This window comes from Oculina patagonica, chromosome 2, assembly GCF_052425735.1.
Source record: "Oculina patagonica isolate OP01 chromosome 2, crgOcupat, whole genome shotgun sequence".
In the NCBI taxonomy this organism is placed as follows: domain Eukaryota; kingdom Metazoa; phylum Cnidaria; class Anthozoa; order Scleractinia; family Oculinidae; genus Oculina; species Oculina patagonica.
Genome location: NC_135759.1, coordinates 15,086,964 through 15,114,426, shown reverse-complemented (window position 1 = coordinate 15,114,426; position 27,463 = coordinate 15,086,964). Strand labels below are relative to the sequence as shown.

At 37.8% G+C, this 27,463-nt stretch overlaps 1 protein-coding gene across 2 annotated transcripts in view; it reads left to right on the top strand.

The window, feature by feature from the left end:
* Positions 1 to 27,463, top strand: part of LOC144643107 (uncharacterized) — a 66,521-nt gene that overhangs the window by 24,943 nt on the left and 14,115 nt on the right. Inside the window, exons 19-63 of one of the 2 annotated variants that reach the window (XM_078502250.1) lie at positions 1,348 to 1,710; positions 2,608 to 2,799; positions 3,422 to 3,666; positions 3,985 to 4,053; positions 4,438 to 4,506; positions 4,855 to 4,905; positions 5,089 to 5,157; positions 5,278 to 5,346; positions 5,420 to 5,503; positions 5,660 to 5,740; positions 5,892 to 5,963; positions 6,118 to 6,186; positions 6,822 to 6,884; positions 7,032 to 7,103; positions 7,407 to 7,475; positions 7,630 to 7,698; positions 7,837 to 7,905; positions 8,049 to 8,117; positions 8,341 to 8,409; positions 8,835 to 8,906; positions 9,086 to 9,154; positions 9,374 to 9,442; positions 10,525 to 10,596; positions 11,124 to 11,192; positions 11,628 to 11,681; positions 12,122 to 12,271; positions 12,634 to 12,807; positions 13,106 to 13,177; positions 16,102 to 17,244; positions 18,977 to 19,006; positions 19,275 to 19,307; positions 19,492 to 19,524; positions 19,828 to 19,857; positions 20,003 to 20,035; positions 20,226 to 20,255; positions 20,488 to 20,565; positions 21,063 to 21,161; positions 21,310 to 21,375; positions 21,874 to 22,098; positions 22,770 to 22,963; positions 23,360 to 23,405; positions 23,817 to 23,873; positions 24,131 to 24,343; positions 24,515 to 24,577; positions 24,691 to 25,017. In XM_078502250.1, the coding sequence (XP_078358376.1) occupies positions 1,348 to 1,710; positions 2,608 to 2,799; positions 3,422 to 3,666; positions 3,985 to 4,053; positions 4,438 to 4,506; positions 4,855 to 4,905; positions 5,089 to 5,157; positions 5,278 to 5,346; positions 5,420 to 5,503; positions 5,660 to 5,740; positions 5,892 to 5,963; positions 6,118 to 6,186; positions 6,822 to 6,884; positions 7,032 to 7,103; positions 7,407 to 7,475; positions 7,630 to 7,698; positions 7,837 to 7,905; positions 8,049 to 8,117; positions 8,341 to 8,409; positions 8,835 to 8,906; positions 9,086 to 9,154; positions 9,374 to 9,442; positions 10,525 to 10,596; positions 11,124 to 11,192; positions 11,628 to 11,681; positions 12,122 to 12,271; positions 12,634 to 12,807; positions 13,106 to 13,177; positions 16,102 to 17,244; positions 18,977 to 19,006; positions 19,275 to 19,307; positions 19,492 to 19,524; positions 19,828 to 19,857; positions 20,003 to 20,035; positions 20,226 to 20,255; positions 20,488 to 20,565; positions 21,063 to 21,161; positions 21,310 to 21,375; positions 21,874 to 22,098; positions 22,770 to 22,963; positions 23,360 to 23,405; positions 23,817 to 23,873; positions 24,131 to 24,343; positions 24,515 to 24,577; positions 24,691 to 25,017 (5,414 nt within the window). The remainder of the gene's footprint in view (positions 1 to 1,347; positions 1,711 to 2,607; positions 2,800 to 3,421; positions 3,667 to 3,984; positions 4,054 to 4,437; positions 4,507 to 4,854; positions 4,906 to 5,088; positions 5,158 to 5,277; positions 5,347 to 5,419; positions 5,504 to 5,659; positions 5,741 to 5,891; positions 5,964 to 6,117; positions 6,187 to 6,821; positions 6,885 to 7,031; positions 7,104 to 7,406; positions 7,476 to 7,629; positions 7,699 to 7,836; positions 7,906 to 8,048; positions 8,118 to 8,340; positions 8,410 to 8,834; positions 8,907 to 9,085; positions 9,155 to 9,373; positions 9,443 to 10,524; positions 10,597 to 11,123; positions 11,193 to 11,627; positions 11,682 to 12,121; positions 12,272 to 12,633; positions 12,808 to 13,105; positions 13,178 to 16,101; positions 17,245 to 18,976; positions 19,007 to 19,274; positions 19,308 to 19,491; positions 19,525 to 19,827; positions 19,858 to 20,002; positions 20,036 to 20,225; positions 20,256 to 20,487; positions 20,566 to 21,062; positions 21,162 to 21,309; positions 21,376 to 21,873; positions 22,099 to 22,769; positions 22,964 to 23,359; positions 23,406 to 23,816; positions 23,874 to 24,130; positions 24,344 to 24,514; positions 24,578 to 24,690; positions 25,018 to 27,463) is intronic. The other variant, XM_078502251.1, reaches the window with a different exon arrangement.

Sequence of the window (27,463 nt, the reverse complement as noted above, 5' to 3'; positions counted from 1 at the left end):
AAGAGAAGAAAACAGTAGACCTAAATATAAATACTATATAGAATGCATGTGTAATCTGTTAGTAAATTCTCATCAAATAAAATGTTAAATAAATTCCTGATAAAATCCCTCTGCATGTTGTCAGTTTTTAAATCTCCAATTGAAATTAAATAGTTACACTACGTTTGTAAATACTTTGTAAACCACACAATTGACAAAGAACACTCAAGTAACTTAGATTTAAAAAAAAAATGGGTAAAACAAGATCAAGATTAGTGTTAGTAAATCATAAGTGATTAATGTAACAAGTGTGGAAACTGAATAAAATAATTTTAAGGATAACATATTAAAAATTGCGTACTGTAATTGATGTGAGCTATTGTGAAAACCGAAAATAAGTTTTCATCACTGAATGAGAGCTTTAATAATAATAATGATAACATAATGATAACTAAAAAAAATAACCTAACGTAAACAATAACCATAACGATAATCTAACGTGCTTGTTAAACGCCGTGCCTTTTATGGTAGATATAACTAGTACGCCAAAGCAAATAAAACTAACCGTGTACAACTAATAACAAACTATAAACAAAACGACTTAAAACAGGAATATAATGCATACTAACTAAAATTCTAATCATGTCCAGCTTTATTTCAATAAATCGACAAATGCTTTAAGTTACAACCAGTAAGTTCCACCAATCTTTAAATGTAGCGAGTCTGTAATAGTAAAGTTCGTTGTATAACCGCTGTAAACGCTGTTGCCTGTGCATCTTCCTGATATCTCAGACTGGGATGCAACGTTGTTCTTAAGTTGCTACTAATCCCTGATATCTCAGGAGTTGTACCATGCTTAACGATGTTTTATTAGAGAAGTTATGGCTTGTAGCGGAAAAACTGAAATAAATTTTATGTTTGCTTTTTTCACGAGCCCTTATACACGTTTACCCCTAAAATTCTCATTACGACTTGTACTCAATTCCTCTAGGGATGATTGTATGTCATTGTGGATCCCAAAAGTAATTGAAAACAAGGCTTTTCATAAAATGTGTAAACAGGTGCAATATGGGAATTTTATAACAGTCGATTAAGGCTCCTTTTAAAATGTCTAAAGCGATGAAGGTTGTCTTTAAAGCTTTAGTGCAAATTTAACAGCATTCCTTGAACTGCATAACCAACAAATTTTGATTTGAATTAAAACCTTGCTGATTCAGTTCTATCAAGTTTTTAACATCATGGAAAAATGTTTTGCCTCCTTCGTGGGTGTTCTATCTGGAATGCACTTGCCAAATGCTTAACGTAAATCTTTTTTTCCTTGGTCTATTTTATTCATCATTGATTGTATATGTATTTGTTTCCCGACAGGTTTTAATCCTATTCATCTTGTTGTGAGAGAAACTGATGGAGTGTACGCCTTACCCACAGACGAGCATCTAGACGTAGAATCCTCCCCTAAACATGTTCTTGAGGAGACGCAACTTGCTCGCGCTCCCGATGATTTGATGCACCTCTCTGGTGAGTCCCCTGTGAGCCCGGGTGCCCTGTCTAATGAGGATACAGATGCCGATTCTTTGCCCTTCGAGGAAGGTGACGCTTTCTCCAAGGACATTGGGATTCAGTGTGATATTGTGGACGTCCTCGCCATGTTGGCAGAGTATCAGAGAAATGTTACTGATGAAGACATGCCACTGTTTGTGTCAGCTATGAACATGTCACGAGAAGACACAGGTACGTGTACGGTGTCAATCAAAACTATGACAGCGTTTTCGCATTTGATTGGACAGTGTCACTTACGCACACTGTAACAGAATAATTGTTCTTGGAAGGGTTTCTTTCCTCATCGATTTCGAAATAACCTCGAATGTTACTCTTTTTATTTCTACCAAAAAGTTTTGATTTTTTTTTTGGCCGATCGTTAGTTTTACTCAATTAATGTTATAGTTTTCCGTAATTTTGTTACATTTATCAGTTCGTGTCATTCGACTTTGCCGGTAATAGACGTATTAGCACTCGTGATTACCCTGATCCTAGAAGTTTTCTTCCTTCTGTCTTGTCCTATTTTGTAAATCACTCCTTTCATTACAAACCGAATTACCACTATTATTAAGGCCTGGGAAAACTTGCGTTTCCGTTTGACCAGGACTTGTGTGCACTTGCGCTGACTTACGATGACTTGCGTTCACTTTGGTCGAGATCAAATTTGCACGCAAGTCAACGCAAGTTTTTCACCGTTTGGCCAGGGGACGAAAATCCCTTCATTTTCACTGCCAGGGGTGTGTTTCATACCAAAGCCGCACAGACCCAACGCAAGTCTCGCTGAAATTTACTTCGAATACTAAATTGCAGCGCCCTTTTTTGACAACTTGCGATTCCGTTTGGCCACCCAACGCAAGTCTGAACGCAAGTTCCACTTGCGATTACTTGCATCCACTTGCGTTTATGTTTGGCCAGGGCTTTACCCAAATTGCTAACTATAAAAAATAGATGCACCCGCATAAAGTTTTCCAGAATAATTAGATGTCCATTAAAATCTATGACGCGTGTTTTTTATTGTCATTCATGTTGAAAAACGTTGCCAGTTTGTCGGGACGTAAATCCCTGATATTCTGCATGGAAATATTTCAGGTTTTGATCCAGTTCAAGTACATTTGAGGAATCGCGGAGACTCCAGTCCTGTGCAAGATGATGTGGGTAATAAACACAGTAACAGCCTGATGGTAGAATTATCACGACCGCCACCTAGAGATGCCACTTTAACTGTCGGTTGCCTGCCAACCGGACAAGCAGCAGAAGAAGAGCAGTCCGAGTTTCCCGAAGGTATATAAAGCATATAACACATCAAGCGTTTCATCTTTCTTTCTTAAATTTTATTTATTCGTAGTAATTGATATACTCGCAGTTAAAAGTATATCTATAGCTTTTTTAAAAATTACACGTTACAAAACTTACCGCGCGTTTTTCTCGCTTGATAGATAAAGCATCAAGTTCTGGACAAGAGTCAAATAAATTCTTAAAAATAACTATGAAAATTTACGATCACAACAAACGCGAATTATTCACTTTCACTTCGAAACGGCAAACAACAACACTAGATTTTTCCTGTCACCCTCGTTCACAGGGCCTCTCTTCCTTTCGCCTATAATGAAGAGCGAGAGAGAGGCGGGAAGAAGAGAGACGTTTGTTTTCCGTTCGCGAAAGGAACAAATGTACATGATGCCTGATCTGTACAGATTACCAGGCGTTACTGAATGACGTCAAACTGCCCCAAAACAAACAAGTGGGAATGCCCTTTTCACAGTGTTCGCGTATGAAAAGCGAAATATCCATTGCCCTAGTTTCATACTCTCTGTTGTAGTTTCATCTCTTATCTATATTGCCATTACAATACTGTTTCGCTACTATCACAACTTTTGTATCAAATCCGTTCATTTGTTTTCAGCTGATACTCCATTGCTAGCCTCTCTTGATGAAAGTGACAGCGTGTTCAACAAAACAGACGAATCAATGAACCTTCCTAACGACACCGAGGAAAGAGACGTGTTAACAGACATGCCACGTGATAGTAGTGCTGTAAACCGGTTTGACCGGTTTTTGAAAGAGAGAAAGGACTCTGAGCTGCTGAATCTGATGGCCTTGAGGCAGGGAATTGACGATGGCGGCGCTGAAGGGGCGGAGGAGATAAAGGTTGGATATTAGCAAATTAAATATAGTTCTTTTAAGGTCGTTTATTGAATACCGAATACGTATTGCACTGTACTATTAATAACTACATATTATTGGCCAAAAAGATGACTGCTCCTTTTAAGACCTAATCTGAATCAACTCGTTCTTACGTGCACATGCAATATTGTTAAAATTGAGTGATTTTATGGTGCGATAATTTTATAAAATGAAAAATCATTCAAGAACTCGAAAAAAAAACCTTGTAGCTAGACGAAGCAAATACCGACAGCGACTTGATGATTTTTTTACGTGTATTTTTTGTTTACGTCTTTTTCTCAGAGTTTAAAAGAACTGGAAGAAGAAAACGAACTTCTCAGAAAACAGCTGCAAATTCTTGAAAGCGCGAAAGTAAGTCCATCACTCAATATTTAGGTTAATAGCACACTTTATTTCAATAAGAAACAACACAAAATTAGGAAACGAATGCTATAGACTAAGCCATCTAAGAGGACACCTATCTGACTAATTATCCATTGAAAGCCATACTTTAAATGGTGCTTTTTACGCCTGGTTTGATAGAATTGAAATACGATAGCTCGCTTGCTGATAATTGCACTTACTTCGCGCGTTTTTTTGCGCTCCACCGAGAAGAGGTGGACCACAAACAATGATACTACTGGAGTACAAAATAATTAAACCGTTTGAGAAATATCTATATATTTACCATATGTGTAGCTGGCATTCCTCTTTATTTTGAAATAAACGCATTCCTCGAAAACTTTATCCCTATAGGGTGCGGAAGACCTCGAGAAAGAGAACACCCATCTCAAGGAAAAACTCAAGCAGTTAGAAGAATCAGATGTAAGCTTAATTTTTTAATGTTCTTTACTTCCCTCATCCGTTTCTTTAAGTGAAGTAAAAATGTTATTTTTGCTTTGAGATTTTGCTGCTCTCTGTGCAGCTTACGTTGTAATAGTGTTAAAAACGAATATATATAAGATTTTGTGTCTTGTGGTGTATTTGCTGGTTTATTCTACACAGCGGAATTGTTGTAGAACTCTGGAGAATGTAAGAGTTACCTTATCTTTAATCTTGTCTAATTGAATCTCCTCACAAACAACGGCTTTCTGCCGGACGACTTTCCTAAAAAGTTCTATTTAAGCCGTAGTTTGTTTTAACTTGTTCTTTTCAACGACACATGCGTTGCAGAATACAGAAGAACTCGAAAAAGAGAATGCTTTACTCAAAGAAAGAGTCGAGGTAATGATATGATCAATGAAACAATGTGCATTTATTTGACAAGTCTTTTTTCATTTACTTGCTCAACTTATTAGGGCACTATAAGAAAACATGATTTTCATACTTACTTTGTGTTATGGGTATGTAAAACGATTACATCGAGGTGAAAGGGAGCTTATTTTTTTCGTTTAACTTTGTTTTTAGTCTCTGAACGATATTGAGGAAGAAAACAATTTGCTCAAAGAGGAAGTTGAAATCTTGAGACAATCAACGATATGCAAATTTGTAAATATTATGTTTTTCCTCTTCAAAGCGAATTTTTCGTTTATCTCGATATATCTGCAAAACCGTTAAGCCTTGCATAATTATTTCTTGTCTTCAAATTTTTCATAGGCATTGGAAGATATAGAGGAGGAAAACGCACTGCTTAAAGACAAAATTAAAATGCTTGAAGAATTAGCGGTAAGTGCACATGGTCCTTGTTCGTTTGGTTGTGTTTATCGCAACTTGATGACAGGATCGTTCTGTTTTACAGGTTTCTGAACAGGATATAAAGAAAATAGAAGAAGAGAATGATGAGCTCAGAGAAAAAGTCAAAACTCTCGAAGAAACTGCGGGGGTAAGAAAGTGTTGTTGTAAAGTTTACTCCCATAAGCACAAGATACGACGATATATATTGACGAATAACATTTTTTGGTCGAAGTCTTACTTTCTAATCAAACAACGCTACGAACCGACACTCTTGTTTAGTTTATAAATGTTCTTGTTCTTTTAGGTTTCTGAGCTGGATATGAAGAAAACCGAAAAGGAGAACGAAGAGCTTAAGGAAAAAATCGAAACCCTCGTGGAATCTATGGTAATTATAAACTAATAGAATTTTGGGTCTTGCTACAAACTCCATTGAAAGGTCCCAAGCACATTGCCTCTTATGAACTGTGTAACTTATTTCAGCTTAACTATAATCGTATGATTTTGAAGTCGTTCATATTGTTTCCAATTCTTTTTAGAATACTGAAGAACTGGAAACGGAAAATGATTACCTAAAACAACAGATAGCGATGCTGGCAGCTGAACCCGAGGTATAAAGCTATTTCCTGACCTTGTGTTCATGTAATAACTTACACGAAGCCTGCAAAGATAAACACTATTTGTCTCTTAAACTTGTATGTTGCCTAACATCAGTTATCTTTCTACATCCAGTAAATAAGCTTAAGCGTCACGTTGTTATTTCAGAGAGTTAAAGAACTGGAGGAGGAGAATGAAATTCTTCAAGAAAAGATTCAGGCTTTAGAGGCATCCGCTGTGAGTGACATCAAATAATTCTTAATTTCAACTTTTTCAGTTCCGAGCTTACAGTATTAATATAAGTTGACAATGTATTGGGATTGTAAGGCGAAATAGAGCGGTTTTCACTTCTGTGTCGAAAGTGAATTGCATTTGCTTTGGTTTTGCATTGCTACGCTTAAAAATCTTGCGCCACTTTTTCAGCCAATCAGGAGTAAAACCAAAACCAATCGTGACTCGCTTGCGCACGTTTTCCCGCGCTTCGTGTCGGCTACATGTATTTGCTTCGAGTTTTGATTGGTTCGCTGGATTGCCTGTGTCCTTTATGATTGGCCAGAGTAATTACTTTGGTTTTGGTTTTACGATACTCAATTGAAAACTGCTCTAACATGCCGATCACGCTTTTAGTAGTCAAGAATTTGTAACAGTCGTGCTTGATTATCGATCTTACTGTTCCTGTTACACTCTTTATCTGGACTAGCTTCCTGATAAGGTGATGGAGTTAGTTCAGTCAAGGTAGATTTCAAGACCAAGAATGTGAATTCCGCACTGTTGTTTAACAAGTAGCAAACAGACCCTTAGCAACTCCTCACCTGGGCTTTTATTTAAGTCGATTCCATTTGCTGAGTTATTATCTTTTCCCTTTCTCGTAGAATGTGGTTATCAATGAAAACGCATTGCTGAAAGAGCAAATTGAAGTTCTGGAGGAAAACGAGGTATGTGATTAGAAATTTTAAGTTGTAGTGGAGAATAACACTGTTTTTATCATGCCGATATGCTTTTGTATTTGAAAGCAAGAATATTCGCCGAAAAATGAGCAATGTTTTCAACCTTTTTCCCTTGTTGTGTGTACGATGTTATAGAGAGTACAAGAACTGAAGGATGAAAACGATAAGCTCAAGGAAAAAGTGCAGATTCTGGAAGAATCTTCGACGGTTAGTGTCGATAAATTCCAAACTGTTTTTGTTTGACTGACAAAATACTCTTTAATTCCCAATTTGTATTTTCTAAAGAACGTTCTCTTTAACATTCATTATACCTGACATCTACAACACACCATGTTGCACGCGTAACTAAACCCTTAATTGCCAATCTGTTAGCTTATAACTTTACCAAAAATACATGCTGACAACATAGATAAACTTGTCTTTTGTTTAGTTTAACACTCTAAATTTACAATTTTTCACATCTGGTGCCCTTCTTGATTGTAGTTGTTGAGTTTGTTGTCTTCTTTACAGAATGTGGAAGACCTTGTCAATGAAAACGCATTGCTGAAGGAACAAGTAGAAATTATGGAGGAAACTGGGGTATGTTGCTCTATTTTTTTTTATGTTTACAGTGACGCTGTGCGCTATGCGTATCTCATTGAGGTTGCTTTCGTTGTTGCATGTTATAAACAAGATTTGTATTTTACCAGACAAATCGCGTTATTAAACTGACATTTTGTTGTTGATGTTATAGAGAGTAAAAGAACTTGAAGATGAGAACGAAATGCTCAAGGAAAAAGTGCAGATTCTAGAAGAATCAACTGTGAGTATTGACGACTTATATCTTTCTTGGTAGATCAAAGAGTAGTTTACCATATTGTGAATTCCACCACACGGGCACTCTTCAAATTTCATTTTCTCGATGCTGCTTGTTGAGATGTTGTCTTTATTCTTATTTCAGAATGTTGAAGATCTTGTCAATGAAAACGCATTGCTGAAGGAACAAATCGAAATTATGGAGGAAACTGGGGTAGGTGATTCCCTCCCTTATTAGATGTTAAGCGTGGATCTGCGCCTCGTGCTCGCTTTTATAGGTTGCTTTTGTTGTTACACGTATAAACATGATATGTATTTCACCATTGAAATAACGTTTCTTTTTGGTTGATATTGTAGAGAGTAAAAGAACTGGAAGATGAGAACGAAATGCTGAAGGAAAAAGTGCAGATTCTGGAAGAATCTTCGGTAATGTTTTTAACACCCAAGTCGATATAATTATAAGGGCGTAAAAGTTTTTATGGATTGTGATTAAGGGTTTAGGACTATTTCAGCCCACAGTCTCTGGAATTGCTCTGACAAAAGGCTAACAACGGAGGATAATTTACCTTTCGGACTACTCTGACCTTTTTTTTTAAATGGAACAAATAAAATGTAACAGATCATAACGTCTTGTCTCGTTGCTTCTTAGGCTGCAGAACGACTGGAACACGAGCAGCTTATGGAAAAGATCCAAGATCTGGAACAGTCCACAGGACGGGTAGGTGTTGGTGTGCCTGTGGTGTAGGTAGCGTTGTTCGATTGTTACTGGTTCTTTAGCCTTTTACTCTATAATCTTATCAATTTGTCGTTGTTCAAGATGTCTGTATGCTGTAGTACTTCGTAAGAAGTTGTCCTGTATTGCACTGATAACCCAAGATTAAGGAGAAAGGGAAATTTGTGAATTGTGACATAAAACACGAAAATTTCTGTATTTTTGCTCTTATACCAACTAAACACTTTGACTTTTAGTTTGAAATTCAATCTCCGAAAACTGTTTATTCCCACGTTGTTGTCAGAGACTTATAAAACATTTCCAGAAAACAATAAAAAAAAATTCGAGATCGTGCAAGGATAAGGAGATGTGGCATGTTAAACGTAAAAACTTTGAAGAGTATCGAGTGCAGTATTTTTTTAATTTCGCAGGTTGTTGAAAAACTTGAGGAAGAAAATGTCATGTTGAAAGAAAACATACAAATCCTGGAGGATTCAACATCAGTAAGTTACATGAATTGTGTGTCTGGTCTTTGTTATAAATTAATCGGTTGTTTAGAAGAAAAACAAATTTAAAAACCAAATCCCCTCTTGTACAAAACGTATTATTTTACTGGTGGTAAAATGTTCTAATAGTCTCTAACGTTATTTTGACAATTCGATCTGTGTTGTTTTCTCTTTAGAATATGAAAGATCTTGAAAATGAGAATGCATTGCTGAGAGGGAAGATTGAAAGTTTATACAGCTCAAGTGTGAGTTTATTTGGTTTTGGTTTATTTTTAAAATCTTTCAGTTGTCTTCTTCTTCTTCTTCTTAATTTTTTTATTCGAGTATTTAAGTCCTAGTATGGGCATTAAGCTTGACATACGCCTCGAGATCGCCATTTGGATGAAATAAGTATACGAAAATTAGATTAGATTTTCCCTGACTTCTGTGGTTACGTTGTTTTATTTGTTTGTCATTTCTTATAGAACATTCAAGAACTAAAAGAAGAGAATGCTTCACTTAAAGAAAAAATCAGAAGTCTGGAGGAATCGGCAGTAAGTCTTAACATTGTCCTATTAAATATAATAGGAAATATGACTGAAATTAATAGCTTGGTGAATTTCAGAATAAGGTTTATACCCTGGATATTTCCATTTGAAGTATTTTCCTCGTTCTGACTCTTTTGTGGTAAGAATTTAGACTGTACACCGAGAATTGATTCAACGCACGGTTTTCCTTTCCTGGTTACTAAGATCTTAAAGAGATGCGATGTACCCTAACGTAACCCTATTGCGACAAAGTCGCATCTTCAAAGAGTTCCCGGACTGTTTCTGTGTCTGGGAAACAATTTCGTCATGGTTATGTAGTGCAACGTTTTCTAAATCTATAGCCCCGTTGACATTACCATTTGGAAATTCTTCGGGTTCCCCGACCCGTCGTAAGCTTGTTTCTTAGGTTGACGCAGCACGTGATTTTTGTCAGAGGCGTTGCTTAGTAACATGACGTGTCCTTCGGCGCAATACTCGGAAGTGCTCGTGCTAAGTTCTGATTGGATAATAAGAATCGGGAACTCTTCTTCGAAAATTTGCCGAAAACGACACTTGTGAAATGTGGTCGGGAATCTTTGGCTTTATAGCCTCGCCATAACAGGTGTCATGGTTAACCACATTTGTTTATTCCCTGATTATGGCAAGGACGCTAAGTCCTGGGTTATTGATTTCTTTCATTTGCATGCTTTCCTTTGAAAAAAAAAAAAACAATATTGGAAATGAAAGTCAGAAATCTCACCAACATGAGTCGATCCAATTTCAATGTCAAGAGATTATATTTTCCTTTAATCACTTTAACAGGTAACCGAAATAAGTTTTGCTTTATAATAATTTGCATTTTACTCTGTGCGCTAAGGGCATCATACTTACTTATCTACAATCCCAGTCTTGGACAACTTTCTCAAACGTATATATGAAGTTACTTTTATTGTACCCCGAGAGGTAAAAATATGGCGGACGATTTTAAAGCTTTTATTCTCTAGTTAACCATAGCGCTTGTGTTGTGTCGTGAGTTATTATTTTGCCCTAAAAGAATTAAATTCGTTAACTATAATACTAAATCATTGACAATTCTTTTAATTAACCAGGGCAAAGATTCATCTAAGGAGGATTTTGAGCTACTGCAGCAGAAGATAGAACAGTTGAAAGAGGCAGAGAAGGTAAAAAGACTTCTCTGATCTTTTTATTATTTTTTCACCTTATAACTAAGCTAGTCCCAAGGTCGGAACAGGAATTCTCTCTACCGATTGCCATGTATTTCTTGTAATGTTAGTTTTGAGAATTCGTAGTAACATCAAGACAGGACCGATTTGATTATTATTTTTATTCCTGTTATCTGTTCGCTAAGTAATGCATTTTATTGCAACGAGAAGTTATTTGAAATTGTAAATTGAAGCCGTTTGTAGGAATGAAAAATTACAGCTGATTCCATGAAACTGTGCCACGGTTCATATGAGTAGGGACTGGTTAGAGAAAGTAAAAGAAAGCGACTGCCGAGTCTTCTTTGTTTCTTTCACTGCGCCCGCGATTTTCACGGCTCGCGATCATTTCATCATTTCATTTGTCCTTCACTTCGCATTACTTGCGCGCCATTGGGAAAAGATAGACATCTAGACTGGACGCCATCTGTGTCGTTTAGCACAAGTGTTGTTTTCTGACCTGATGAATCAATGATTTGTTTTCTCAGAAAATTGCTGCGCTGAACGAGTCTAATGTGGCTTTGAGGGAAAGAATAGATCTTCTTCAAAAGGAGAAGGTACGTTGTGTAATCTGCATGGAAATATTTGATATGGAAGTCAAGGGACAAGTCATGCATGACAGATGTTCCTTTTAGATCCCTCTCTACCGGGCTCAAATGTGACGTTACATTAGTCAGTTAGAAGAGTATTGTATAATGTGCGAGAAAAGTAGTTGTAAGAAGACTATGATTGATTGCTGGTAAAAACGGGAACCAAAATTGAATATTACTTCGCGATGGTCTGTGACTGCATTCGCTTTCAAGAGAATGATGCAAAAAATCTCGGAAAACAAACGCTATAAACGAACATTGCTAAAAAAATTGCTGTTGTCACCTGCCGACCAGTTGGTAGACCATTGGATGTCTTTTCGTGATTGCTTCCCAGCACTTATTGCAAGTAATGGATTATAAAGATCTGTTAATTTGTTACACTGATCCATCTTTGCCCTGCAGGAAAACATGAGAGACAACTCATCTGAGATGGATACCTCTGAACAACTTGGAAAGGTGCGTTTGATTTATCATATATTGAAGATATATCCAAAAAAATTACAGGAAAAAAGAACACTTCTGCGAGGTCGTGCATCTCTTAAATTTAACCCAGCCTTCCGCACGCATATAAATGAATAAACAAATAAATAGATAAATCGAATAATTAATTTAGAAACTCTTTAAAATAATCTTTCCTTTTGAAATAATGCTAATAACATAAACACAATGCGTACAGGTACCTTTTTAAAGAAAAAACTGTTGCTAAATAAAGTTAAAATTGTTCCCTTTCTCTCGTCCGTGATTTGAGGATACTTAACCCAATATTGAATCCCTTTATAAATAAAATAAAATAAAAATAACTAATAACTCAGTAAGAACTAACCTGTGTGTATGCTTAAGACAAAATGAACAATAAACAATATGTTAAAAATAAATAAATAATTGCATGTGTTCAGGTTCGCTTGCTGTTAGTGCAGGACTTTGGTCTTACAACTTCAGAGGTTGAAAGTGTTCTGGGGTCATGTGACCTTGACAGTCTCGTGTCGTCATCTGGAATGGCTACCCCGCGAGCAGAATTTAACAATCTGGGCCGTTATTTTGAACAGGTAGTGAATAAATGAAAACTTGAAAAGAATTGTATTTACCTTGACTAACGAGAGTAATGTATTAATGAATAATTTTTTTAAAATCCAATAGCCATTCCTAAGAATTAAATTACAGAGAACTGGAAATATTGATAACTGTCATCTTAGTTGAAACAACATTGAAATTTATAGCCAAATTGCTGACATTAGTTTTTCGTCTACCCAATGATAATCCTTTAATACATGTTAATAAAGAGCGTTGTTTAGTCGCTAGATTCTCTTACTAAAGAAATAAAAATAATAAAACTAAGAACAGCCAGTGCTATGCAGCACTATAAACCTGTAATCTATCGATAATTTAGCCTAATTCCTTGTTTTAAAAGGCTGACATGGGAGTGCAGGCAGAGACTGGTGGTGTCCCCCCGTCTATGGGCGAACCGATACAACGTTTGCAAGGCATTTCCGGGGGAGTCAATCAAGAGATTCAGACCACTTTAGATTCAGTCACTCTATTGAAGCTGGCTCGGGATGGAACTATACCAGAGTACATTGCTAAAGTAAATCAGTATTTTCACTTGTCTAAAAAGAATTCTGTGCGCATTCCAATCTCTTTTAATCTCGAAATCTAAACGTTGTAAAACTAAACCATAGCATTTCAACTTAACCGTAAACTTAAACTTAAAACTGACTTATAACGTGTGGCAAACAAGGGAAAAGTGACCGTCTACGAGGTAACGATTGATTTTGTGAAAACCCTGTTCTATTTTTTGTCACGATTTTAATCGTTATTATTTTTATTTTGTTGAACATTATCATAGATGTAAATTTAATTTCCAGGCTTTTTGTCGTTTTTAGGAACTGGAAAAGCTTAAACAAGAAAACAAGGAACTTTATGAAGAACTTATGGAATTAAGACGAAAAGTTCAGGTAGGAATCTTTCTCAAAAGGAAGTTTTTTTCTTTAATTCTCTTGGAAGAAAATTGTTAGCTTTTTCACAATTTACTGCAGAAGTCATTTTATGCTGTGTACAAAATTTTGTTAAGTTGCTTTAATATCGAAGGAAACCATATGGAGTATTTGTTTTTGCTTCCAGGCAAATGCATCTTTGCGTCAGGTCTTTTTTTAGTCCTAATAATCGGTTCCCAAAAAAGTTGACACAATGTCTAGTTTTTCCGAAAGGATAATTTCCATCCGTCACTCTATTACGTGTAAATGTAAATGTGTACTTCAATTGAGCTTTCTTCGTCTAGCGTTCTTATCCCAAAAAATTTTATTCAGGGAAATTAACACATTTCCCTCCGTTATTCGTCTAGATTCAGCTGTTTCCTCGTTTATTTTCTTCGTAGATCAATAAAACGATAATCATTACGTTATTCCTTTTGTGCCGTGAAGTATTTTCTTTTAATTAAACGTATAGTTTCGTATTTGTTTTTATGCGTTGTTGACAGAAGTCGTTTCATATGTTGTGTTTTGAATGTCAGCGAACTTACATCGGCGCGAAAAATCGTCTTCTTCGTTTGTTATTTGAAGACCTGTACAATAGCTCCCAGTGCGATTGAAATGTCCTTTGTTTACTAATACTCAGAAAACACTGAATAATTTTTGACCACGCATAAATTTGCTCTTGATTGATTATGCTAATGAAATCGAGTTACTAGCAGCGATGCCGACCAAACATTTCCACATTTTTGCTCTCAAAATTCACGTCGGAAGCGAAAACCAAGGTTCGTAATTATTTTTATTGTGGTTTTATTTATTTCTTTACCGCAAAACTATGAGATTCATTTCTTAGGGTTCAAAAAATCGAAAAGTCAGCGATTAATGCTCATTCAGCTTGCTAAATCGTAATCTTTCAACCTGTTTACCTTCGAATGTAACTTTAAGCGTACCACTGTCCTGATATGTAAAGTTATTTCATGGCAGGCAGGTCTATACACTCGTATTTTATTGAAGTACCAGTAATATGATTCTTAAACATTTAGTAGATTCGATACAGCGACGTTAGGTTAAGCTTATCGATCCTAAGTGCTATTCAAAGCTGTATTTGAACACGAGAGAGAAACAGAATTTGTTTTGATTTTGCTTGTCTATAGGAATATGTTGTTTTCCAGCAAGGGAGCGGCATTGATAACTTTGCATTTATTCAGAACTTTGCTGTCTTCGAGTTTAAGACTTAAAATATTGGTTTGCCTATGATATTGGACGCACTGAATATTCTTATATTACACATTTAATGACCAATATTTTGGCAACCACGATAAGTCATATGCCTTGCTAAAACTTAAATCGAGTTCGAGTAATTTTTGTTATGTTATCTGTAATTTCGCCCAAAACTTTGATGTTTGTTTTCATCTATTAAGTAAGCGATATCTCATTTATTTTATATTCGCGGCTTCCTGAGCGAATATGTTAAAATATGGAAGTTAAAAAACGCGAGGATATTCTGCAATCAAACCAAGGTATAATTATTGCGATTACTTTAAACTCGACGTCAGGAAAATTGTACACCCCGTGGCGTGTACACTGTACAAGTAATGTTGTTTTTTCTTTCTTTTACAAATTGAAAAGTGTATTGAATTCACGTTGTACATTTTAATAAAATGCCTCATGTCGATTTCACGGTACAAAAGTTTTGTTAATCGTAGGCGCATTCAGGCATTGTGAAACAAAATGTTTCTTACGTAAAGCGTCTGACCTATTCACCGAGAGGTGAGCTCAGAAACAGTTAAGATAAACATACCGCCTTATTCCTGATTTGAATTTTTCTCTGGTTTTGACAGACGTCGCTAACGTCAAGACAATAGATTTCGTAGAAAAAAATAGAAAGATATCCGATGTTTGTAATGCTTGGCAGAGGTTTCAATGAAGATCATGTTTCGAAAAAAGAAGCTGACAGTCAGGCAGTTTTTTGTTTTCAGACGAGTCTATATAAAATTTGACGCGAGTGAAATTTAGTCTTTGTTTCACTGTCTCGTTTTAAATTTGTTTTGGATGTTTTTCAGTTTGTCATCTAGTTTTTCATATGGAAAAAAAGGTTTCCCTGCACGGATTCGTTTCGTAGTGTTTTCAACTTTCGTTGCGAGGAAAGTTTGCTCGTCTGAAACTCTCCCTGAAAGTTCTCGTGTAGATACCGTATTTACTCGAATAAGCGCCGCCCCCGAATAAGCGCCGCCCTCGAATAAGCGCCGCATTCAGGACAAAAAAGTATAGCGCCGCCCCCGAATAAGCGCCGCAGTCCTGATGCGGCGCTTATTCGAGGAATAGCCTGTGTCGCCGTCCCAGGATTCCGTATATAAAACAAAAATAGCACTACAAAAAACTCTAAAACATCCTTGGAAAATCCTTTTCATTAAAAGCGATATTTCGCACTTCAAATTATTCCTTTACCGCTCGCCTTATATTTTTTCTATCCAAAATTCTAACAATACGCAGTTCTGTTAACTTTGTGAAGGCCGTTAACTTTGTCGGGACAGAAAGCGCAACTACTCTCTCCGTAAGGGACGAATACTGACAATCAAATTACCCTTCTTTTAGTTACTGTAGAAGTTTTGTATGATCAGTAGATTCTTTACGGCGTCCAAATTTTAAATAAGCGCCGCCCTCAAATAAGCGCCGCCCTCGAATAAGCGCCGCACTTGAGGGACGAAAAATTTAATAAGCGCCGCGGCGCTTATTCGAGTAAATACGTTAAGCCATAAGACTAAGAGCAAGATCAACTGCATAAGCAAAGTCTTTATATAACACCGAATTCTCCTTGTAAAACTAAAATAATTGTATAAAGTTGTAAGAAGAATTTCATTCCTGGTCTTGAAGGTGAATTGGTTACAACATTTGATTCTCTCGATTTGCAGGAAAGAGAGATCGCTGAGCGATTAAACGAAGCAACACAGACTGAGCATGGTGCAGACCTAGGATTCCGCTCTCGTGACGTCATCAGCCCGGTACCAAGCTCCGTGGAGGAGACTATCACTCCACGTGTCCGCTCGACAGTTGCTTCTGAGGTCCGTTATCTTGGAGACAGCCGCTTGGAGTTAGAGCTATCTCCTCGAGTTTCTTACATTCCGGTTAAAAGTTCGGATTTCGAGGGTAAAGATGACTTCATGGACTATCCAGGGATAGTGGGTGAATCTGTAGGGATGCCTTCTTATCATGAGAATGCGCGTGACTCGGATGAACTTATTTCTGAACCACAACTGATGTCCTCGCGAAGGGACCTGGACTCCTATATGGATGACATCGACCAGCGTATTCAAGATCTTCGTTACATCGACCGTGAAGGACAGTTGTTTACGGAGGACAGAGATGGAGACAGACCTCGAACTGAAACGAGCGATCTCGTAGGTTTTGATTCGGACGATGACGGAGATCTTCCCCCTCTCCCTGAATCATCACCCCCACCCCTCCCATTTGAACCACCACCGGATCTCCCAGACTCTTCACCGCCTGTCTTCGACGACGCGCTGGAGGTTTTGTTGAGGAGTGAATCTTCCCCACCCAGAGACGCAGCCACGCTTCGGGCGTCCTCTCGCCAGCGCTTTCGCTCGGACAGCAAACCCTCATCAGAGCTGTCAGTTCCTTCATCCCGTGTGGAATCGCCTGTCCCTGTGGAGGAAACCACATTGATGTTGGAATCGGAGCCTAGCGAGTTGGGTGGGATGTATCCTGAGCAGGAACCTTTATCTTCGTCTGTCAGAAGGCCGACTGGTTTGGGGTCCACCAAGCCTCTTGACTCAACAACTAAGGCCCCTCCTCAGGTACTTCCCAAACCCAAAAGAATACTTTTGCAAAAGCGTCAACCAGGACCATTGAACCAACCGATGGTCTCGTATGTAGATTCAAATGCGTCCCCGCCGTTGACGTCACAGTGGTCACGTGATGAAGAGGACGGTGTTATTCCACCTCGAGGAATTGTTCAAAACCGAGCCGCTTCGATTAATCGTGGCGAAATAGACGCACTGAACGAGAAGATTGGGTTCCTAGAAAGACAGCTTCAGGTAAGAACGCACCACACATCTAAACAATCACAATAGCCTAGATACCGCTATAAATGAACCCGTAAAAATGATTCCAACCGCTTGTAAGCGCGGGAAAAGTATTGCATCTGATTGGCTGAGAGATCAGCGTGCCCGTCCTGATTGGCTCGACCAGACTGCAGGAGCATTTTTGTGCCAGTGACGAAACCGTTTAAAACCGAAACCGAACAAAACTAAAGCATGCGCATATTTAAACTCAAAACGTCTCTAATAGAAAACTCCTTAGACACCCGAGGGATTTTTTCACGCGATTTTTGTGTGAAGACAAGACAGAAAATCTGAGCAGGTCCTTAAAACACCTTAGAACAATAGACCAAGGATTGCGCCAAATTTTATTTTGAGTTTCGGAGCTTATTCGCCGCACAACTTTTTCCATTTTGACTGTTTTAGTTTAATGTAAGAGTGTTGTTGTTTTTGTAATGGCTAGCTCGCCAAAAAGCAATGAATATATACTATGTTCGAAATTTAAAATCACTCTAAAGCAAGATAGATGTATTTTTGGTTAAATTTTGATCAATAATGTAACAGTATGTACAGTCGATAAGTCACATGACCAAACGGAATAATGCCAAGAACGAATGAAAAGAAGCTTAATGAACATCAAGTAAAACTGCCAACCAAAGTGCTAAGCTACGCATATTCAACTGATGTTAATATAACTGTCGCCTTCAGTTCCAAGCTACAGATTGAGCATTTCAGTTTCGTAAAAAAATTGCCTGAAAACGAAGGAGTTTTCATTTTTGTATTGTTTGGAATGCGTACATGAGAGCAGTATTCACAGTTAACATTTCTTCGGATGGGAAGCATTAGTTGAAGGAAGAAAGCTTGAAATGGATCGGCAGCAATCGTTGAGCGGTAGCAGAGCTCATTCGCCAGTTAACTTCGATTACAGTCTAAAACTACCAATTCTACCTGGTTTCAAATCCAGCCGTTTTGCTATCGAGGCTTCGGATTTTGATGGTAAAAAGGCAGTGACATCCGAGCAAAACAACTTGAAAGAATCAGATATTTTCAGCAAACTTGCATTAGAAATTGAAGCTGGCGCTACTTCGCATATAAAGAATGAATTTGTTGAAGCTAACATAAACACGCCTCTGGCTATGAACTCTCTTTCGTGTCTACATATCCATCAGTCAAAAGAAGATAAAGATGAATTTGTTGTTTCTTATGAAGATGAAGGTGATTCTGTAGAAGATAACAATAACTGTAGCTTGGATCAAGTTAGATATATAGACGTATTGCCCGGTTGTTCGCAAGAAAAGCGCGAAGTTAATTGGCCAGTTTGCAGGAAATATCAAGAGTGTCCCATTTGTACAATAGACATCGAACAACAGTGACGAGCCAAGAGTAAGAAGTGGAAAATAAATCGCCTTTTCTCAGAATTCAACTAGAAATTACTCTCTGGAATTAAATGCATTTTACAAGAGATGCGATTTTTCACTTAATTTTAACTTATATTTTAATAAACGCGCGTCGAATATGGTTATTTCACAGGTTCTCAGTATTTCTTTTCATTATTCCCCATTCTTTATTTCTGCACATTCCACGACTCCGTAATTGTACAACTCCACACTTTAACAAGTTTAATTTAAAAAAAGCATTTCAACGAAACCTAGCTCACAGATTATTTTTTTGGTCATGACTGTGTTTAGTTTTTCCTCTTAATGTAGTTTGCCTTATTATTGTTTTGCAGAACAAAGAGAATCTCATCCGCTCTATGAAGGTATGGTTTGATGTTCTAAAACTCTCGGTTAGAAAATTTCATCGATAACGTCTTACCAGTGAATATTAACACGAAAAATTATACATTCATGTATTTGTGACACTTATGGTTACTTTACTGGAGCGTTATCTGTGCTGCATTAACTTTGCTGTTTGAAATATACTTCTTGCTGAACACAGTGGAGTTTGAGTATTCTAGCGTACACTTACCTTTTTCTTGTTTTCTTGTCTGATTATATCTCCTAAATCGCGTTAATTTTTCTTTTCAGACTGAAGCTACTGAGCTGGAGACACAATCGTTGGTAAATACAGTACAGTATTTGTCCTTCTTATTGTAGCTTTGCCTTGTTTTAGAAACCTCGACTGGACGATAAAACATTTTTCATCTTTCTATAGTTTTCTTATCATCGTGTTAACATGACCGCGCCAAACATCTGTTGTACACAAGTCATTTATTTCTTCCTTTTCTCTGCTTTTCTTCTACAGCTTGAAAGAAAAGATCGTGAGATGAAAATTCTGGTAAGCACTGACGTTTCCTTTTTTTTCCAGACAATTCTTTTTATCATGTCTCAAGTTGTACGTATGGAGTATATTCCACTAACGAGTGTACTTTGTTAAATACTTTCACGCCTAATTCTCTTCTACGGAATATTGGTTTTGGGATTGCAGTGCTGACATGGTATACCCTCTAGCTGGTTTTTTTTTTTTTTCGCTGTACCTTTTTTCTTCAGCTTCATCTGTATTGTAACGAAAAATTCAATTTAGGTCATTCCTGTAAAGGATGTAGAAGTATGTCATCTTTCTATCTTCTCTTCCATTTAGGACGAAGACGTTGCGTTCTTAAAGCAAGAGGTAATGTAGGAATAGAGGTTTTTTGTCAGCTGGTTGTTAAATGTGAATGTTCTTGTACTTGCATCTGTTACGTTATAAATAAATTTTTTGGTCCTTAAACAGTTTTGGTTCCACAATATTATAAATTATTAATCATTTCCAACAGAATCAAAAGAAAGAGAGAGAGCTTCTTACGAAGGTATGCTATTGTTTTTATTTTTAAAGCGTTTTTTTTTTTTTCCTTTGTTGGTTTTGTTTTACTAGTACTTTTCTGACGTTTAACAGGGACTGACTAGGCTGAATTTTGTTTGTTTGTTTGTTTGGTTTGCTTTTGCAAATTGTTTTGAGGTCTTGACGCTGTTTGGTTTTCTTTGCTATGGGTTTTGTAGATTGGGGAAATGAATAAAAAGAATTATGAGGTAAGTATAAATCTTTCTTGGCGTAATAAATTGATTATTTGTCAATTCAGCTGCGAGTCTTTGCGTCTGTTTTCCTTGAACTTAGATATATAACATTTAGATAATATTAATTTGCTCCTCTTTTCTTGGCGAGGGGGGGGGGGGGGGTTCGGAGAGGATATTTAAGAGGTCTGTGAACGTTACTTGGTATATTTGGGTTCTCCTTCCTTATTTTGTTTTTCTCTTTGTTTAGATTGAACAGTGGAAAGCTGAAGCTAACAACTCGGAAAGACAAAGACAAAGAATGGAAGCGGCTTATATGAATTTACAGGTATATAGAACAATTATGAAATGTTTAACTTACCTACTCAAGAAAACAGCTATAAAAACAAGTTCTCTGGAACCTTCGAAAGTCGTAATTCAACCCCAGTCCCTCCATGTTGAAAGAAAATAATGGACGCATTGTACCATTGCAAGAATTAACTGTAGGCCTTCTCAAGATCTACAGCGGCCTGACAAGATTATTAAAAGTATATATATAAATATTTAAAAAAAAAAAAATAAAAATTTAAAAAAAAAAAAATATTAATTTTTTTTTTTTTTTTTTTTTTAATTAATTTTAATTTTTTTTTAAATATTATCTTTATTTTAATTTAATAATGTAGTTTTCGTTCTTATAGGGCCTCTATTGATAGAAGTAATTTTGTAATTTATAATTACTAAAAGAGAAACCCTGTTTAAATAAAGGCACTCTTCTTCTTCTTATTTCAATCTATGATTCCTTCTTGCTAATTAAACTACTCTGGTTTGTTTTCTCTACATTTCAAGAACCAACTAAAAAGCCTGCAAGGCGCCGAGCTCAAACTGGCTGAACTACAAACAAAGTACAGTGGAATGGAGAAACAGAATTTTGAGTTGAGTGAAAAGGTAAACAGCTACTGACACCTATTCCCTCTGATGCTTCTGTCTGTTTGTTCGTTCGTTTTTTGTTTGTTTGTTTGTTTGTTTGTCGGTTTAAGATTTTGTTCGTTGGTAACTAACTGCCTTGAAATAATGAAAATCATTTTTGTTGTAGGTCAAGAAGTTAGAAAGAACGGAGAGGGAATTCAAAAAGCTGGAGCAAAATATCCAACTCTTACAGGTATTTAACAATAATAGGAGGTACCAAAAGTAGTCACCACATCCCATGAGGGGTGATTTGTTTCCGGATCGCATTTATCTCCCCACGAATGCATTCTTTTCAAGAGCTAACGTAAAATTCCGGTTATAAGCTCCCCCGCTTATAAGCCCCATTGGCTATAGGCCAGGAAAACAAAACAAAATACATCTGGTTATAAGTCCCCCTCTGCCTCTGCTGGATGACAGTACTAAACAGCGCTAAATGTTGCTTTATTGTGACTTTTTAACTTAAAAATGTGTTTCGATCAACACTGCCGTGGCTTGTTTCAAAACGATTTTTTATTCCGCTTATAAGCCCCCCCCCCCCTCCCCCGAAATATAAGCCCCTCCATTTATAAGCCCACCCAAAACCCCTTACTAAGTTGTATAAGTCCAGGGGTTATAACCGGAAATTTTACGGTATGCAAATGTTTCAGCAGAAATTCCAAGTAAACGTTATATTTGTCGCCTGGTTTTTCAGGCGCAAGTACAAGAAATGGACATCGTAGAGCAAGATCGAAACCACTTGGTCGAAAAAATGAAGACCGTAGAAAACCAACGAGATGATCTGTTGAGAAAAGGCCGAGTGGTGGAATCCGAGAGAAACGACTTCCTACGAAACAACAAACTGATGGAGATGCAAAAAGATGACTTAGAAAACAGATGCGCTATCTTGCAAAAGACGAATACCACCTTGAATTCTAGAGTAAGGAGACTTGATATCTTTGGTGTACTCGGCTTGTGTCAGTGAAAGCAACCCTGAGCTTATTTCTGTTTAAAAAGGCTTTTTCGATGGGATCATTTTCGGGGGCGGTTGTGGTCTTATTTCCAGAGGAATTTTGCTCCCTCGAGCTCCCAAAATAAATTTTAACCGTATTCTTTAGAGTTCAGTTATCTTAATTTTATTCCTGTTGTACCAGCTACCGCTAAACTGGTTTGCCACAGATCAGGAAATGGTCAGGGAAAATAAAATACTTGAAGGTCAAGAAAAAGTCAGGGGATTTTCCTTTATGTCAGGAAAATTTACATTTTGAAAAAAGTCAGGGAAAATTAAATGATAACGCCTCTGATTTAATACCACAGATGGTTGGAAGAAACATTATCAAGTCAATGTGATTTTAGCTATGTAATTCTTTTGGAAGCGGAGTCTGGAGGCCGCTACTATATCTGACATGTTGTATTTACTTGGTCAGGGAAATATCATTTTTATCAGGGAATAGTCAGGGAAAATTGAAACTTGATGTCTGTAGCAACCATGTGTAAAATGCAAACACCAGTGGGAATATGTGTGCATAAACTACAATATAAAACTTTAAAAATACGACATAACGTAGCGATCTATAACTGACTTGATTTGATTTCTTGTTGTACTCATAGTTGGCTGAACTAGAACAGGACTTGAAGGTTGCCCAAACAAAGATGCACGACAGCCAACATGAACGAAACTTCCTGCAAGTACAGCTGGATAAAATGGATAAAGAAAGAAATGAGATGCAGACACGGCTCGCCATAACAACACAAGAACGAAACTCGCTTGAGAACCAAGTAGCGGAATTACAGGACCTAAACAGGTATGGGGCTTGCGTTGAATTATAAGATTAGTTCCTACTTGGTGTAAAACAAGTGAGGTATTTTTCACTTGTGACACCAATGCCTCTTCTTGATCTTACTTCAACTTTGATTACTGTCACTGGTTAGGAAAAAAATCAGACTTATGAATGTTGGGTCAGCTCAAGAAACTTCAAATATTCTAATCAAGCCATCCCAGTTCAACAAAATTTGAGTTTTGTCCCAAGTTTGGCAAGAAGTGTGAGCACTCCACAAGTACAATACGCTGTAATAATATCTAATTAATATCTTCTTTTTCAAAAAGATATGAGGATTTTGCATGTCAGATCTGAGCGTAGCATATTAAAAGAAAAACAACAAAAGCAACTCGCTAAATATAGTGTTTAATTCCTACATAGGGATCATGTTAAATTAGAAGATGGATTCCATTCTTTACGAATTAAGGTAGGTACAGTATGTTAAAGTCATGGGATCCTAGCCTGAAATGTCAGAAGCCTCGCGCCCTCAGCTTTACCCCAGGAGTTAGCCTGAGTTCGAGGCTATTGACATTTCAGCGCCAACGGAATCTAATTTACTTGGTTTGTTATTATTCCAGTAGAGTGTTAAACCCTATTGCAGTTAAGTTTCAAAAATCGGCGTTTAGTTAAAAAAAAAAATTAAAGAAGACGAACCAACCCAAATTAGCCAGGATGAACCTTCAAATCTTTATGCGAAGTAATTTATCGCTGATTGTAACTAACGACCTGAGGTGGAAAGCAAATTAAATGGAACACTACTTATCGTCGAGCTGAGAAAAAACTTGTAATATAGACAGTACTTTCTTCTAAATTGAGGTGTTTATTCTTTAATTCGCAGCTAGCAGAGTCCAATAGACAAAAAGATGATGCTGAGATGCAGATACCTACTCTAAAGGTAAACTAGTCTGTCTGACGTCTGTCTGTCTGTCTGTGTCTTTTACTGACTGCCGAACGACCGACTGACTGACTGACTAGTGACTATCTGTCCATCTGTGTTTGTCTGTGTTTTTCTGCCATCAGTCTACCTGTCTGTCTGTCAGTCTTTCTGTCTGTCTGTCTGCTTCTTTATCTATTTCTTACTATAAAAAAAAAAAAAAAAAACACAAAGAATTATTCGAATTTTTTCTCCTTTTCTTTCTTTGCTACTTCCAGGCCAAGATTTCGTTACTCAAAAGAGCGTGCAAAGAAAAAGACGAACTTGTGGACAAACTGAGCGAAGAAATCCGAGAGCTACGTCATTCCATCGCAACGTCAGCTCTCGACGACATGTCGAAGATCCGAAGCTACGGTTACTCGCCGAAGAACTTCGTAAAACTCTCGGCTCAGAGGGAGCAAGAGCGAAAGATAGCTAAACGACACCCTGAGGTTTGTGAAAGATTAGAACTAGTCCGTTTAGTGCTTTTTAGCTAGTTAACAAGCAACGAACGTGACTACTTTCAACCTGTTCTCTCGAAAGTCGCTCCATGTTGTTTTTCGTACTTAACTGTACACTGTTTTGTGTGTTAACTATTTTGTCCCTGGTTTGTTATGTTTTAGGATTTAGTTGAAGAAAGGTTGCAAAGCAGGCTTGAAAAGCAGTCTCCGCGACGCTCACCCAAAGTAAGTTGTAATCATAGTTACTAACTATGTTGTAGTGGAACACTTTTTGTGTCATACATGTTATGCAAGCCGCAGTTATTTTCCTAAACAGTTTGTTTCTCTCTTTGTTTTAGTCGTTCGAACCTTCACCCCCTGGAACCAAAAAAGCCAAGCGCTTTGTGGCGTTGTTTGATTACGATCCTTACAAGTCGCCTGCCTGTGAGCACCCTGAATTGGAGCTCAAACTCAAGGAAGGGGACTTCCTGACGGTGTTCGGTGACATGGACATCAATGGGTACTTCGAGGCGGACGTGAATGGCGTACGAGGCCTGGTTCCTAGTCTGTATGTGGAGGAGGTTGAGGACGATAATGACGCGGATCTTGCGCTCGAGGAGTATTTATCGAGGTCACGCAGAGACCCACTGAAAGATGTTCCTTCGCACAAAGCCAGTGAACTTCAGGTGAGATAATTATGCAGAACGCGATAAAGCATTTGGTTTTTCCTATTCCCTATCGTAGCAATAATAGACAATAAATCGATCACACAACTTGTTGCTGTTAAATAGGGGAACTGGCTGTTGTACTAAGTGCTCCCAGTGTTAGGCAAACAACAGACCCCTTTATTGATGCGAACGTGAAGTTTCAGAACTTTTACAATCGAAACGGTTTAGATTAAAACTGCGTGCCAGTTGCCCGTCAGGGAAAACCTCCCTCTTGGAGGAACTGGCCTGAACCCTCCCGAATGCAGAGAAAAGATGGTTTTCAAGGACACAATCTAACAGAGTTCGACCATTTTAGATTGACATCGCTGTCATGCCATTCGTTTCTTTGTGGCTTTTTTCAGTTTTTCTTATTTATTTAGTAGTGGGATGTAGGAGTTGAAGCTTTGTGACTACGTAACAATATATTTATTTTACAATTTCGTTATTTTACAATTTCGGTTTTGCAACCTCTCTCCCTCGAGAGTCTTGTTAAGTGCCTGGCTCTAAACATTTTTTCTTTAGTTTTGTTTACCCTGGTCTCCCCCTCCCCCCCCCCCCCCCCCCTCTCCCATGTTCTAGTGCAGTCTACTGCTACAATGTTTGTTTGTTTGTTTGTTTGTTTGCTTGTTAGTTCGTGTTAAACAGGATCGTATCTTAGTTCGTTTGCCACGTCCCAACTAAGTTTTTTTTCTTGCACGCCTTCCTCTGGCTCTGCACGGAAAATACCTCTTAATTTTGATTCTCGTTTCTCTCTTAAATACGCAAGATACAAGTTTTCAAATCTCGTCATTCTTTCACATTTCACTTTCGTTTCTCCTGATAGGTTCTGCTTTAAATTTAATACCTTTACGTACTTCTTGGGGTAAACTAGTATACCATTCTCACTCATTAATTATGCCGCTCATTGTCCGGCGTGGATAAGGTATGGGAAAAGATTGTGGCCGAGGCAATGAGTGACAGGGTGAGAAAGCACTATAGTTGTCTATTACGTCGCCGAAGGGGAGGTGGGAGGGTCGAAAATTCGCCCGGACTTCCCGGCTTGCGTATCTCTTTCGAAATGCCCCGAAACTAAGCAAAGGGATCTTTAAATACGGCGATTGTGCACGTGGTGATTAAGCATTACCTAACACAACTATCTATAAACAAATGGGGTTATGTAATCCACGCACTTCTGAATTCCGCGTCATAATTATGAATGAGAATAGTATACCATTCTCACTCATTAATTATGCCGCTCATTGTCCGGCGTGGATAAGGTATGGGAAAAGATTGTGGCCTTCGGCTGCTCACGCACCTTGCTGCTTCAGTACAAACTCAAAAGATCTTCACATTTATAGGAAAGAGTACCCCAAAAATACACCTTCTCCCCAAAACTCAAAAATCCCCTCAAACCCCAACCGGTATGCGAGAGGCCCGGCCAGGCTAGTGGGGTTACTTCCCTACACCATAGCATGTATTTCGATCGTGGCTTATAATGAGAGTAGGAGATTCAAGAAAAAACTCCTTCAAGAAATCGCCAATACCTAAGGCGGGCAGATTAAAACCATTGTTGTTACAGAAAGGAAAACGTAAGACAACAAACGAAAAATGAACAAAAGGGAAAAAACCCCACTAGCCAAGCCGGACCAGGAATCCGTCGTAAACGGATTATAGGGCGTAACTGAGATTACCCTTCTGATCGCGACAAGGCCAGTGGAGGGGGTGGACTGTTTAAAATTATTTTTTTTATAATATTTTGAATTTTAATTAAAAAACTTCTAGCTTGGGGAAAAATAAAGGATAAACATCACTTCCATATATCCCACGTTGTTCGTGTCTAAACGTGGATAAAACATTAAACTCCGTGGATGAAAACGGCCAACCGGCGAGCTTTGAAAATTTAAACACTGAACCTACAGAGATACACAGATCCATAAAACAAACATGCGTGATACCTGTCCAATAAAGTTCCGCACTGGGATGGGTTACGTAACAAACCTTACGTAACCAACTCGTAAACACTTTAAACCTAAGCTCATTAACACTCTTACTGACACCAGTAAGCTCTGAAACAAATGTCCATCAATCGGCAACTACTTGATTTTCTTGACATGCAAGCAAAACAATTCCAGCCAGATATACCGTAACGAAACACTTAGCACACTAACAGTTAAAATACAGGGTGCCCCCCCCCCCCCCCCCCCCCGGAATGGTCGATACATGATTGTTGCCAAATACCCACAATACACAGTTCAAACTTTAAACAAAACCGACACAAGGCTCCTGCCAACTAAGCTCGACCCACGAGCCAACCTTTAGACTAAAACCGACACGGCGTGTAACAAATTGTGCTAAACGCAAGAGCAAACATTGAGCAACGTAAAGCCGACACACGGCATCTGACAATTTCTGCTCGACACACGAGCGAACGTTTTAGCTACAGCCG